This window comes from Penaeus japonicus, unplaced genomic scaffold (genome assembly GCF_977035675.1).
Source record: "Penaeus japonicus unplaced genomic scaffold, GWHDUDI00000001_assembly GWHDUDI00000034, whole genome shotgun sequence".
Taxonomy (NCBI): domain Eukaryota; kingdom Metazoa; phylum Arthropoda; class Malacostraca; order Decapoda; family Penaeidae; genus Penaeus; species Penaeus japonicus.
In genome coordinates this window covers 13472137-13487285 of record NW_028234436.1, presented here as the reverse complement: position 1 = coordinate 13487285, position 15149 = coordinate 13472137, and the positions used below count along the sequence as shown (strand labels likewise).

Sequence of the window (15149 nt, the reverse complement as noted above, 5' to 3'; positions counted from 1 at the left end):
AATCCCTTTATTCTCATCCTATTCTCACCCTCAACATGCCCTCACAATCCCTTTATTCTCATCCTATTCTCACCCTCAATATGCCCTCACAATCCCTTTATTCTCATCCTATTCTCACCCTCAATATGCCCTCACAATCCCTTTATTCTCATCCTATTCTCACCCTCAACATGCCCTCACAATCCCTTTATTCTCATCCTATTCTCACCCTCAATATGCCCTCACAATCCCTTTATTCTCATCCTATTCTCACCCTCAATATGCCCTCACAATCCCTTTATTCTCATCCTATTCTCACCCTCAATATGCCCTCACAATCCCTTTATTCTCATCCTATTCTCACCCTCAACATGCCCTCACAATCCCTTTATTCTCATCCTATTCTCACCCTCAACATGCCCTCACAATCCCTTTATTCTCATCCTATTCTCACCCTCAATATGCCCTCACAATCCCTTTATTCTCATCCTATTCTCACCCTCAATATGCCCTCACAATCCCTTTATTCTCATCCTATTCTCACCCTCAATATGCCCTCACAATCCCTTTATTCTCATCCTATTCTCACCCTCAATATGCCCTCACAATCCCTTTATTCTCATCCTATTCTCACCCTCAACATGCCCTCACAATCCCTTTATTCTCATCCTATTCTCACCCTCAATATGCCCTCACAATCCCTTTATTCTCATCCTATTCTCACCCTCAATATGCCCTCACAATCCCTTTATTCTCATCCTATTCTCACCCTCAACATGCCCTCACAATCCCTTTATTCTCATCCTATTCTCACCCTCAATATGCCCTCACAATCCCTTTATTCTCATCCTATTCTCACCCTCAATATGCCCTCACAATCCCTTTATTCTCATCCTATTCTCACCCTCAACATGCCCTCACAATCCCTTTATTCTCATCCTATTCTCACCCTCAATATGCCCTCACAATCCCTTTATTCTCATCCTATTCTCACCCTCAACATGCCCTCACAATCCCTTTATTCTCATCCTATTCTCACCCTCAATATGCCCTCACAATCCCTTTATTCTCATCCTATTCTCACCCTCAATATGCCCTCACAATCCCTTTATTCTCATCCTATTCTCACCCTCAACATGCCCTCACAATCCCTTTATTCTCATCCTATTCTCACCCTCAATATGCCCTCACAATCCCTTTATTCTCATCCTATTCTCACCCTCAATATGCCCTCACAATCCCTTTATTCTCATCCTATTCTCACCCTCAATATGCCCTCACAATCCCTTTATTCTCATCCTATTCTCACCCTCAATCTGCCCTCACAATCCCTTTATTCTCATCCTATTCTCACCCTCAATATGCCCTCACAATCCCTTTATTCTCATCCTATTCTCACCCTCAATATGCCCTCACAATCCCTTTATTCTCATCCTATTCTCACCCTCAATATGCCCTCACAATCCCTTTATTCTCATCCTATTCTCACCCTCAACATGCCCTCACAATCCCTTTATTCTCATCCTATTCTCACCCTCAATATGCCCTCACAATCCCTTTATTCTCATCCTATTCTCACCCTCAACATGCCCTCACAATCCCTTTATTCTCATCCTATTCTCACCCTCAATATGCCCTCACAATCCCTTTATTCTCATCCTATTCTCACCCTCAACATGCCCTCACAATCCCTTTATTCTCATCCTATTCTCACCCTCAATATGCCCTCACAATCCCTTTATTCTCATCCTATTCTCACCCTCAACATGCCCTCACAATCCCTTTATTCTCATCCTATTCTTGCTCTCAACATGCCCTCACAATCCCTTTATTCTCATCCTATTCTCACCCTCAACATGCCCTCACAATCCCTTTATTCTCATCCTATTCTCACCCTCAATATGCCCTCACAATCCCTTTATTCTCATCCTATTCTCACCCTCAATATGCCCTCACAATCCCTTTATTCTCATCCTATTCTCACCCTCAATATGCCCTCACAATCCCTTTATTCTCATCCTATTCTCACCCTCAATATGCCCTCACAATCCCTTTATTCTCATCCTATTCTCACCCTCAATATGCCCTCACAATCCCTTTATTCTCATCCTATTCTCACCCACATTATTCCCTCACAATCCCGTTATTCTCATCCTATTCTCACCCTCAATATGCCCTCACAATCCCTTTATTCTCATCCTATTCTCACCCTCAATATGCCCTCACAATCCCTTTATTCTCATCCTATTCTCACCCTCAATATGCCCTCACAATCCCTTTATTCTCATCCTATTCTCACCCTCAATATGCCCTCACAATCCCTTTATTCTCATCCTATTCTCACCCTCAACATGCCCTCACAATCCCTTTATTCTCATCCTATTCTCACCCTCATAGTATGATTAAATTGACGATTTTTAAATAATTTATTTGTTGATTCTTCTAGAGTAAAGTTACAGATGAATTTGAAACATTATGTTAAACAGAGTGATGTAAAAAGTAAAGTACAGTTAATTCCCTGATGTCAAGGATTATTTATACTACATAGTATTGTTATTAGTATAAGAAAAATATTAGAGATGAAATGAAGAATATTACATATCAAAAATAAATAAATAAATAAATAAACTGCTTGAGTTAGTGGGTATTGTAAACCTCAAGGTATCCGGAAGTTAAAATCCATACTATCCATTCGGTTATAAAGACCAAACTTATAAAGGGATGAAAGTGAACAAAATACACCATGATGCTGATCACAAGCGAAAAAAAAATAAATAAATAACAAACTTACTGCTCGGCGGGTTAGTTGAAAACTCGGGCTGGGCATCTGTCAAACGTTAATAACAAATATTACTGTAGTACCCCCATTGACGTGTGCAATTGATTCATGCAACTGATATTTCAGACGAGTGCAATTCCATAAATAGATATAGTATGAAGCAAGAAGAATTTAGCAGGTGATATATAGATATATTTTTTTTTTTCTTCTTCTTCTTTCCTTTTATTCCTCCTACCTGTTTTTGTAGGCGTTTCCTCCACCAAAACGCCCTCTGTAAAATTCAGAAAAAATAAACTATTACGAATGAAAGTACTAATGACTTCAATATATTGGTATGGAGAGGGAGAGAGAGAGAGGGAGGGAGGGAGGGAGGGAGGGAGGGAGGAAGAGAGAGAGAGAGAGAGAGAGAGAGAGAGAGAGAGGGAGAGGGGGGAGAGAGAGAGAGAGAGAGGGAGAGGGGGGAGAGAGAGAGAGAGGGAGAGGGGGGAGAGAGAGAGAGAGAGAGGGGGGAGGGGGAAGGAGAGGGAGGAGAGAGAGAGGGGGAGTAAGGAGCGTAGAGCGAGAGAGGGAGGGGGGGGGGGGGGTAAGGAGAGTGAGAGAGAGGGGGGGGAGGGGGGGGGGGGTAAGGAGGAGTGAGAGAGGGGGTGGTGGGGGTGGTAGGAAAGAGCGAGAGCGAGTGGGGAGGGGGGTTAAGGAGAGTGAGAGAGAGGGCGAGGGGGTGGAAAGGCGAGTGAGGAGAGGGCGAGGGGGGTAAGGAGTGGTGAGAGAGAGGGGAGGGGGGTATCAGGAGAATGTGACCGAGAGAGGGGGTGGGGGGTACGGAGAGTGAGAGAGAGAGGGGGAGGGGAGTAGGAGAGAGAGAGGGGGAGGGGGGGAAAGGAGAAGAGAGAGAGAGAGGGGGGTTAAGGTGGGGGTAGGGTAGTAAGGAGATGTGGAGAGAAGAAGGGGGAGGGGGGGGTTGGGGTTGGTAAGGTTTATTTGGGGGAGAGGGGGTATGGTAGTGTGGTTGTATGAGGGGGGTATTTGGAGTGGTGTGTTTGTGGTAAAAGTAGTGGTTGCGGGGGGACGGAGGTTTAAACTAGAGAGAATTCCGAGAATTTATTCTGGGTATTATTGGACTATAGGAACAGGCGATCGAGTGAGGAGATTAATCAGGAGAGAGGGGTAAGGAGCGTGTAATTAAGGGAGTCTGAAGTGAGAGAGAGAGAGAGGGGGGAGGCGGGGGAGGAAGAGAAGAGGGGTGGTTGGGAGGGGGGTCACGGAGGAGCGTTTGATGAGGTATGAGAACGAGAGAGGGTGATCGGCGTTGAGAGATGAGGTAGTTCAAGGTATGTTTATATAAGGAGCGGTTATGAAAGGAGATCGAGAGTTTTATTTAAGGAGCCCTAAGAAGTGGGTATGGGGTATTTGTTTTTAATTAAGGGAGACGTAGTGTGGTAAGGAGGCATTTGGGTGATAAAGGAGATTGAGAGGAAGGCTATGAGAGGGAGAGATCGAGTGAGGGAGGGGCGGGAGTGAGAGAGAGGGGGAGAGGAGGGGTGGGGGGGGTTTGTAATAGAGGGGGGTGTAGGGGAGTTCGAGAGAGGGGGGAGGAGTGGGGGGTAATGTACTAGGTTAGTGGGTTGGTTAATGTTTAGGTAGGTTTCTATATTCGGGGGTATATGCAGTCGGGCAGGGGGGTAGGGTCGTTGTCGTTTACGGTTGGGGTTATGTCTATGGAGGTCCCCTACTCACGTAGTGTGGGTGGTAGGTTTAGTGGGGTCATTTAGGAGACGTCAGGGGGGGTAAGGGTGAGTGGAGATAACGTGTGAAGACGTGGGGAGAGAGAGAGGGGAGGCTGGGGTAATGTAGGGGTAAGGTGGAGGTTAGTCAGTCGGGGGTGGTGTACACAGTAATAGAATGCGTAGATAGATCTTACGGAGATATAGATAGTACTAAGATGTTTTTCGTTAGCGCATGTTTATTGTAAATGTAGGTTGTATGATAACTGTAAAAGACTGGCATCTCTATGCTAAAGAGAGTGACGTGACTATATCGCGAGAGGGTAGTGGGGTATATATGACTAGGGTTTTGTTATTTTAGGAAGGGTGTTCTGGCGCGTCGAGCGAGTCAGAGCTTGGAGGGTAGTAACATTGTAGGTATTAATACTTGGTGTTTATAAGTTTGTAATCAGTTGTTGAGTATTGATGCTTGTAAAAATATGGAAATTGAGAGTGAGCTGATCGAGAGGGGGAGGGTGAGGGTGGCAGTGGGGGGTTTGGTGGGGTCATGGTAATTTTATAGTCATAGTACGGTTTTATTAAGGGAATAAGGGGAGGGTATAAATTCTTTAATAGTATTTAGGTTAAGTTGGGGGGTTAGATATATTGTATGCGTATTAGGTTATTATAACGGAGGTAGGGTATAGGTGGTTTATTTTATTGTAGGTCAGGGGTAGGGTGTTAAGGAGAGAGTTGTTTAAGGGGTATGGGTATTGGGGTTATTATAAGGAGGTGGATATATTTTATGGTATTTTTTGGTTTTGTATAATGTTTTATTTTGTCCGGTTTTAGGGTACGGGGTGGTACGGTTAATTTTATTTAGGGGTGTATTAGTGTGAGGGGTTGGTTTTTTGGTCTATGTAATTGTATAGCGGGTGTAAGGAGAGAGGAAATACTATGTATGGGGGTGAAGGAAGGTTGGGGGTTATTGAGGGGGGGTTAGGTACTAGTTGGGGTTTTCTCTGGTTGGTTATTGTGGGGTAGTTTGTATTGCTTAAGGGTGAGTGAGAAGAGGGAGGGTTACGCGAAGGGGGGTGGTGTTAGGTATGGTGGGGAGGGGTGTGAGGGGGGTCCCGGGGGTTGGGTAGAGGTGGTGGTTTATAATGGAGAGCACGGGTGGTAGGTCATTTATGCGTCCACGGGTGGAGGGGGGTGGGGTGGGTCTATTTTGGTAGGAGGTATCTAAGGAGGGGTTTTAATGGGGGGGGGTGGTTTTGGTAAGGAACGGAGTCAGAAGTGAAAGAGAGAGAGGAGAGGGTATGTTTATAAGGAGGAGTAGCGCAGAGAGAGGGCGAGGGGGGGTAATTTATTTCGTTATTGTTTAGGTGACGCGGGTGTGTAGAGGGGGGGGTTGAGGGGGTGGGGGATTTATTAATTTGTAGGAGCGAAGACTGTGAGAGTTACAGAGTTTCGGCTATGGTATAAGGAATGTTCTAAGGTTAAGGAGCGCGATGTATAAGGGAGAGAGAGCGGTAAGGAGGGTAAGGTTTGTTTTATATGGTTAAGGTGTATGGGTAGCGTTTCATATTAGGTATAAGGAGCGAGCTAGAGTTCTCGCAGACGAGAGGGGGTGGGAGGGGAGGGGGGATGGTTTTAAGTTTGTGGTGTTACGGGGGGAAGAGGAGGATGAGAGTATGGTGTTTTTATAAGGAGGACGACTGTAGAAGAGTTTCTGCGGGGAGTGTAGGGTAAGGAGGGAGAAGGTTTCTAGGGTGGTAGGTTTTTGGTGTGGGTTATGTGGGTGGTGGTTAATAAGGAGAGTGTGAGAACGAGATCTGTGGTAAAGGAGAGTAGAGTGAGAGACGTAGGGGGGTGGTTGTAAGGTTTATATCTTAGGTTAGTTTATTTATAGGTTCGTGTTCAATAAAAAGGTCTCTTTATTAGGTGGTTTCGGTTAAGGAGGAGGTGAGAGGGTAGGTAAGGGGTTAACTAAGGTTTTTGGTATAGGTTACTGGTAAGGGTTTTAAGGGTTGGGGGTTTGGGTTTTTATTTATTGGATTTAATATAAGTGGAGGAGGGGGGGGGGGTGGGAGGGTTACAAGGAGACCCTACGTGGAGAGAAGAGGAGAGGGGAGCCCGGAGAAGAGTTGAGGAGAGGAGAGAGAGAAGTGAGAGAAGCGGGGGAGGGGGGGTTTAGTGTAATTTGTTTATTGGGTTTTTAAGGTTATGTTTAAGGAAGAAGGGTGGGTAAGGTTTATTTATTTTCTAGGTTGGATATTCAGGCGAGGTGTAATGTGGTTGGTTTTGTGTATTTGTATGGGTGGTATAAGGAGAGTTAAGTGTATAAGGCAGGTGGTAAGTGGGTTTTGTAGTGCATTGGGGAAGTGGTGTACGGTTAATAAGTGTATTGTAAGGAGTGGTTTTGGGGGTATGTATAGCGGAGGCGGATAGGGGGGATTGCGGTTAACGAGGGGTAGGCGTATGTAGGTTAGGTTATTTGGAGGGGGGGTAGGGAAGGAGAAAGTCGGTGGTGTTATGGGTAAGGAGAGGGGGGGTTTAAGTATAAGGGGGTAAGGAGTTAAGGTAAGGAGGAAGGGCGGGTAAGGAGAGTTAGGGGTTAACGGAGAAGTGTGAGAGAGAGCGAGAGAGAGGGGAGGAGGGAAGAGTGGAAGAGAAGTCGTGAGGAGAGAGGGAGGGGGGGTTTTTTATATATGGAGAGAGAGTGAGGGAAGGAGAGGGGTGAAGAGAGGGGAGGGGGGTAAGAGGAATTGGGTTTTAAGGGTTATTCTAAGGAAGGTGGTAATTGGGGGGGGTAGTGGTTAGGTTTATGCGTAAGGAGAGAGAGGGGGGGGGGGTATGGTTTTGGTGGCGGGTTATGTTCGGTAAGGAGTGGTTATTTAATGGGGTTAAGGGTAATGTACGGAGAGTGTATTTGGGGGGTTCTGGTTATGTTTATAGGGGGTAGGTGGTAGGGTGTTTAAGGAGAGTTGGAGAGAGCTGGGTAATTTATAAGGGGCGGTGGCTAGGGTTATGTAAGGAGGAAAGAGTTAGAGAAGAGGGGAGGAGTGGGGTTCCCGGGGGGTTATTTGGCCGTATGAGAGGAGTGAGCTGTTTGGGTTGTAAGGCGAGTGAGAGGCGCGGGGGAGGGGGGTAAGGAGGAGAGTGAGAGAGGAGGGGGGTTAGGGTGGTGAGAGAGAGGGAGGCGGGGTAGGTATAAAGGAGGTTGAGAGAGAGCGATGGGAGCGGAGGGGGGGTACGGAGAGTGAGAGAGTGGGGGAGGGGGGTAAGGTTTACGGAGAGTGAGAGAGAGGGCGGGGGGTAGGGGGTAAGGGAGAGTTGAGAGAGAGGGGAGGGGGGGGGTTTAAGGAGCATGGTATGTGAGAATGAGTGAGAGCGAGGGGAGGGGGGTTAAGGAGAGTGAGAGGAGCGAGGGAGGGAGTGGGGTGGGTAAGGTAGTTAAGGAGAGTGAGAGAGAGGGGAGGGGAGGGGTGATTGTTAAAGGAGAGTGAGAGCGAGAGATATGAAGGAGAGAGAGAGGTAAGGAGGAAGAGCACAGTGAGAGAAGCGAGAGGGGCGGGGGGGTAAGGAGAGTAGGTAAGGGAGTGAGGAGGAGAGGGGAGGGGGGTAAGGAGAGGGAGAGAGAGGGGAGGGGGGTAAGGAGAGTGAGAGAGAGGGGAGGGGGGGGGGGTAAGGAGAGTGAGAGAGAGGGGAGGGGGGGTAAGGAGAGTGAGAGAGAGGGGAGGGGTTCGAGAGTGAGAGAGGGAGGAGTGGGGGATGGTCCGGAGAGTGCGAGAGAGGGGGCGGGGGGTTAAGGAGAGAGAGCGAGCGGGGAGGGGGGATCCGTCGAGTAGTGAGAGGGGCGTGGGGGTACGGAGGGGTTACCCCGGGTAAGGGTAAGGAGGCCGAGAGTGAATGTTGCGGAGAGTGGGGAGAGGGCGAGGGGGGGGGTATTGGTGGGTATGGTTTAGAGAGGGAGGGCTGGGGGTTTTAGGGTAGTATAGGTGGTATAAGGAGAGTAGAGGAGGGAGGGACTAGAGAGAAGAGGGGGGGGGGGGTAGGTAGTTACGGTAGGTAGGTATTAAGGGGGGGGGGGTAATGGGGTAAGGCGAGTGAGATGAGAGAGGGGAGGGGGGTGTCGTGGGTTTCTATTTTAAGGGGGGGGGAAAGGGGGGTTGGATGAAGAGGGGGGTTACGGAGAGTGAGAGAATGAGGGGAGGGGGGTTAAGGTAGGGGGGTTTAAGGAAGAGCGAGAGAAGAGGAGAGGGGAGTTGAGGGGTTTTGAGGGGGGTTGGGCCGGGTTTAAGGAGAGTGAGAAGGAGGGAGGCGAAGGCTGGGTAAGGAGAGTGAGGGAGGGGAGGGGGGGTAAGGATGAGTGAGACCGAGAGAGGGAGGGGGGGGTGCGGGGTAAGGAGAGTGAGAGAGGAGGGGAGGGGGGTAGGCGAGAGAGAGAGATGAGGGGAGGGGAGGGGGGTAAGGAGAGTGAGAGAGAGGGGAGGGGGGTAAGGAGAGTGAGAGAGAGGGGAGGGGGGTAAGGAGAGTGAGAGAGAGGGGAGGGGGGTAAGGAGAGTGAGAGAGAGGGGAGGGGGGTAAGGAGAGTGAGAGAGAGGGGAGGGGGGGAAGGAGAGGGAGAGAGAGGGGAGGAGGCGATGGTAAGGGAGGTAGATAGAGAGGGGAGGGGGGTAAGGTTAATGGTTAAGGAGGGAGAGTGAGCGATGAGGGGTGGGGAGGGGTAAGGAGAGTGAGGAGTGGGGAGGGGGGTAAGGCGCAGAAAGTTGGGTAAGGAGGGTGAGAGAGAGGGCGAGGGGGGGTAGGGTAGGGTAGTGTATAGGTAGGTGTAAGGAGAGTGATGAGAGAGGGGAGGGGGGGTGGTGGTAAAAGGAGAGTGAGAGGCGAGGGCGGTTGCGAGGCGGGCGTGGGAGGGTGGCTTCCGAGGGGAGGCTTGCTAGTGCGGGGGGGGGAGGGAGGGGCTGAGGGGGGTAGTTTTGGGATAGGTGTTATAATGGGTGTGTTAGTATTTGGGGTAAGGGGAGCTTGGGTTGCGGTGGTAATGGTTTTTTATTTTAAGGAGGAGTTGAGAGATTGTAAGGAGGTGTTGTTAGGTGTGGTTAGGTTGTTAACTTGCGGGTTGTTTGTTTAGTAAGGAGAGGGTTTGGTCTGGTTGTGTTTATTATTATTTTGGTTTAGTGTGGTAAGGGGTTGTATTTTTTGGTTTTTGTAGTTAAGGAGAGTGTTTGGGTTTTTGTATTTTGTTTTTTGTATGTTAAGGGATGTTTATGGAGGGTTTTTTTGTGTTGTTGTGGGTATTTTGTGTTAGTGTATTGGTTTATTTAGTGGTTTATGTTTTAAGGAGAAGTGAGAAGTTTTATGTATATATTAAGGAGAGAGAAGTTTTATATGTTGTTTTAGTATAGGTTTTTAGTTTTAGTTATTTGTGTATTGGTGTTGTTAGTGTTTTTATGTCTATTATTCTTAGTTTTAAGGAGAGTTTGTGTTTTAGTGTATATGTTTGTCTTTTAATTTGTTTTTATTTATTTTATAGGTTTTTAGGTTGTTAGTTGTTATAGTATTAGTTTGGTGCGTGTATTATAAGGAGAGAGACGTGGGTTTTATAGTTTTTGGGTATGTAAGGAGAAAGTGAGAGAGACGGGGAGGGGGGTAAGGGAGAGAGAGAGGAGGGAGAGAGAGGGGAGGGGGGGGGTTTGGGTAAGGGAGAGTGAGGAGACGAGGGGAGGGGGGGTTGGTAAGGAGAGTGAGAGTGAGGGGGGAGGGGGGGGTGTTTGTGGTAAGGCGAGTGGAGAGAGAGGAGAGGGGGGTAATTATAAGGAGGAGGGGGTGTAAGGGAAGAGATTGAGGAGAGAGGGGAGGGGGGTAAGGAGAGTGAGAGAGAGGGGAGGGGGGTAAGGAGAGTGAGAGAGAGAGAGAGGTAAGGAGAGAGAGAGGTAAGGAGAGAGAGAGGTAAGGAGAGAGAGAGGTAAGGAGAGAGAGAGGTAAGGAGAGAGAGAGGTAAGGAGAGGGAGAGGGAGAGACATATGGAGTGTTCAGGGTTGGAGGAGGGGGGGGGGGGGGGAGGAGACAGACAGACAATATATATCCAAATTCAGTCCCGCTTCTAAAATCTCTCTCATTCATCTCCTCATTCGAAACCTCTTTCATTCTATCTTATCTCATTCTACCAGTATTATTATCCTACAAGTACTTTCATTCTACAAGCATTTTCATTCTACAAGCATTTTCATTTTACAAGCATTTTCATTTTACAAGCATTTTCATTTTACAAGCATTTTCATTCTACAAGTACTTTCATTCTACAAGTACTTTCATTCTACAAGTACTTTCATTCTACAAGTACTTTCATTCTACAAGCACTTTCATTCTATAAGTACTTTCATTCTACAAGCATTTTCATTCTACAAGCATTTTCATTTTACAAGCATTTTCATTTTACAAGCATTTTCATTTTACAAGCATTTTCATTCTACAAGTACTTTCATTCTACAAGTACTTTCATTCTACAAGTACTTTCATTCTACAAGTATTTTCATTCTACAAGTACTTTCATTCTACAAGTACTTTCATTCTACAAGTACTTTCATTCTACAAGTACTTTCATTCTACAAGTACTTTCATTCTATAAGCATTATCATTCTACAAGTACTTTCATTCTACAAGTATTTTCATTCTACAAGTACTTTCATTCTACAAGTACTTTCATTCTACAAGTATTTTCATTCTACAAGTACTTTCATTCTACAAGTACTTTCATTTTACAAGTATTTTCATTCTACAAGCATGTTCATTCTACAAGTACTTTCATTCTACAAGTACTTTCATTCTACAAGTACTTTCATTCTACAAGTACTTTCATTCTACAAGTACTTTCATTCTACAAGTACTTTCATTCTACCAATTTACTATCTTTATACAAGTACTTTCATTCTACAAGTACTTTCATTCTACAAGTACTTTCATTCTACAAGTACTTTCATTCTACAAGTACTTTCATTCTACAAGTACTTTCATTCTACAAGTACTTTCATTCTACAAGTACTTTCATTCTACAAGTATTTACATTCTACAAGTAATTTCATTCTATAAGCATTATCATTCTACAAGTATTTTCATTCTACAAGTATTTTCATTCTACAAGTACTTTCATTCTACAAGTACTTTCATTCTACAAGTATTTTCATTCTACAAGTATTTTCATTCTACAAGTATTTTCATTCTACAAGTACTTTCATTCTATAAGCATTATCATTCTACAAGTACTTTCATTCTACAAGTACTTTCATTCTACAAGTACTTTCATTCTACAAGTACTTTCATTCTCAAGTATTTTCATTCTACAAGTACTTTCATTCTACAAGTATTTTCATTCTACAAGTACTTTCATTCTACAAGTACTTTCATTCTACAAGTACTTTCATTCTACAAGTACTTTCATTCTACAAGTACTTTCATTCTACAAGTACTTTCATTCTACAAGTACTTTCATTCTACAAGTACTTTCATTCTACAAGTACTTTCATTCTACAAGTATTTTCATTCTACAAGTACTTTCATTCTACAAGTACTTTCATTCTACAAGTACTTTCATTCTACAAGTACTTTCATTCTACAAGTATTTTCATTCTACAAGTACTTTCATTCTACAAGTACTTTCATTCTACAAGTACTTTCATTCTACAAGTACTTTCATTCTACAAGTACTTTCATTCTACAAGTACTTTCATTCTACAAGTACTTTCATTCTACAAGTATTTTCATTCAACAAATGTTTTCATTCTACAAGTACTTTCATTCTACAAGTATTTTCATTCTACAAGTACTTTCATTCTACAAGTACTTTCATTCTACAAGTACTTTCATTCTACAAGTACTTTCATTCTATAAGCATTATCATTCTACAAGTACTTTCATTCTACAAGTACTTTCATTCTGCAAGTACTTTAATTCTATAAGCATTATCATTCTACAAGTATTTTCATTCTACAAGTACTTTCATTCTACAAGTACTTTCATTCTACAAGTACTTTCATTCTACAAGTACTTTCATTCTACAAGTACTTTCATTCTATAAGCATTATCATTCTACAAGTACTTTCATTCTACAAGTACTTTCATTCTGCAAGTACTTTAATTCTATAAGCATTATCATTCTACAAGTATTTTCATTCTACAAGTACTTTCATTCTATAAGCATTATCATTCTACAAGTACTTTCATTCTACAAGTACTTTCATTCTGCAAGTACTTTAATTCTATAAGCATTATCATTCTACAAGTACTTTCATTCTACAAGTACTTTCATTCTATAAGCATTATCATTCTACAAGTACTTTCATTATATAAGCATTATCATTCTACAAGTACTTTCATTCTACAAGCACTTCATTCTACAAGCACTTTCATTCGACAAGCATTTTCATTCTACAAGTATATTCATTCTACAAGCATTTTCATTCTACAGGTATTTTCCTTCCACAAATACTTTCATTCTACAAGTACTTTCATTCTACAAGTATTTCCACCAAAGAGCTTTCCGAGACTCACTCTCCGCCGTGGCAGCGAGGCACAGGTGCTTCCTGGCGCAGGGGGTCGGGCAGCACTTCTCGTCCTCGGCGCAGTACCCGTCGGAGGCGCAGGGGGGCGTGGCCACTGGCGAGCCGCTGAACAGTTGCTTCATCTGAGCAACGAGATATATGTCATTGTCCTTCTTTCTCTTTTTTCTCTTTCTCTGTCTCTTTCTATGTATGTGTGTGATTAAGTGAAGGAGAGAGAGGGAAAATTATTAGTCGCAGGTGGGAATACATTTACATATGACAGACGTGGAGATGGGAGAGTGTGTGTAGGGTGGGAGGGTCGTAGGAGGGAGGAGTAAGTAAGAAGAGGGAACAAACGAGGGACCGAGAAGCATGGAAAATGTGGAATTAGATGAAGCATGGGGAAGAGGTGTGCGTGTGCGTGTGCGTGTGCGTGTGCGTGTGCGTGTGCGTGTGCGTGTGCGTGTGCGTGTGCGTGTGCGTGTGCGTGCGCGTGTGCGTGCATGATATATGTCAAAGCATTATCAACCAAACAAATAAAGTATTCAACAAAATGTAATTTAGAATAGTTAACCCTAGACTTAACGCAGATCACGCCCCTTAAAAACCACAGCTTTCCCTACCCCGCTGCTGCTGTTGTAGAAAATGGCGTCACTCTCGCAGATGTGTTCCTCCATCTCTACGCAGCCACCGGGGTTGTCGTCGTGGTCTTCGGGGACTGAAAGGGTGAAGAAGAAAAAGATTAACTATTTTCTAAGTTGACGAAAAGGGGAAGGAGGGAGAGGGAGAAGGATAAGGAGAGAGAGAGAGAAAGAGGGATACAGAGAGAGAGAGAGAGAGAGAAAGAGGGATAAGTAGAAAAAGAGAGAGAAAGAGGAATCAGGAGAGAGAGAGAGAAAGAGGGATAAGGAGAGAAAGAGAGAGAAAGAGGGATAAGGAGAGAAAGAGAGAGAGAAAGAGGGATAAGGAGAGAGGGAGAGAAAGAGAGAGAGAGAAAGAGGGATAAGGAGAGAGAGAGAGAAAGAGGGATAAGTAGAAAAAGAGAGAGAAAGAGGAATCAGGAGAGAGAGAAAGAGGGATAAGGAGAGAAAGATAGAGAGAAAGAGGGATAAGGAGAGAAAGATAGAGAGAAAGAGGGATAAGATAGAGGAGAGAAGAAAGAGGGGATAAGTCAAGCGAGGTAAGAGAGAGAGAGAAAGATGGGATAAGGAGAGAGAGAGAGGAGGAAAGAGAGGAAGTAAGGAGAGAAAGAGAGAGAGAAGAGGGATAAGAAAGGAGAAGGAAAGGAGGGATAAGGAGAGAGAACGAGAGAGAAAAGAGGAAAAAGAAATTAAAGGCGAAGAGAGAAGAAAGGAGGGAATAAGTAGAAAAAGGAGAGAAAGGGAGAAAGAGAATCAGGTGAGAGAGAGAAAGAGGGATAAGGAGAGAGAGAGAGAAAGAGGAATAAGGAGAGAGAGAGAGAAAGAGGGATACAGAGAGAGAGAGAGAGAGAGAGAAAGGGATACAGAGAGAGAGAGAGAGAGAGAAAGAGGAATCAGGAGAGAGAGAGAGAAAGAGGGATAAAGAGAGAAAGAGAGAGAAAGAGGGATAAGGAGAGAGAAAGAGAGAGAAAAAGAGGGATAAGGAGAGAGAGAAAGAGGGATAAGGAGAGAGAGAGAGAAAGAGGGATAAGGAGAGAGAAAGAGAGAGAGAAAGAGGGATAAGGAGAGAGAGAAAGAGGGATAAGGAGAGAGAGAGAAAGAGGGATAAGGAGAGAGAGAGGAAAGAAAGAGCGACGAAAGACGGGATAAGGAGAGAAGAGAGAAAGAGGATAAGGAGAGAGAGAGAAAGAGGGTTACGGAGAGCGAGACAGAAGAGGGATCAAGGAGAAGAGAGAGAAAAAGAGGGATTTGGAGGAGAGAGAGAATGAGGGATACGGAGTCGTAGAGAGACAGATAGACGAGGATATTACGGAGGAGAGACAGGAAAGAGGGATAAGCAGGGCGTGGAGAGAGGGAAAAGGGAAAGGAGGAGAGAGAGAAAGAGGGATATGGAGAGAGAGAGAAAGAGGGATAAGGAGAGAGAGAGAAAGAGGGATAAGGAGAGAGAGAGAAAGAGGGATAAGGAGAGAGAAAGAGAAAGAGGGATAAGAATAGAGAGACAGAAGGA

The 15149-nt window shown here is 44.9% G+C and overlaps 1 protein-coding gene across 2 annotated transcripts in view; it reads right to left on the bottom strand.

Moving 5' to 3' along the window:
- Positions 1 to 2717: 2717 nt before the first annotated feature.
- Positions 2718 to 15149, bottom strand: part of LOC122254681 (uncharacterized) — a 25932-nt gene continuing 13500 nt past the window's right edge. For both annotated transcript variants that reach the window (XM_086530851.1, XM_086530850.1), the window contains exons 11-14: positions 13625 to 13719; positions 13012 to 13144; positions 2994 to 3029; positions 2718 to 2806 (exon numbers count right to left, since the gene is read on the bottom strand). In XM_086530851.1, coding sequence (XP_086386977.1) covers positions 2733 to 2806; positions 2994 to 3029; positions 13012 to 13144; positions 13625 to 13719 — 338 coding nt within the window. In that variant the 3' untranslated portion in view covers positions 2718 to 2732. The remainder of the gene's footprint in view (positions 2807 to 2993; positions 3030 to 13011; positions 13145 to 13624; positions 13720 to 15149) is intronic.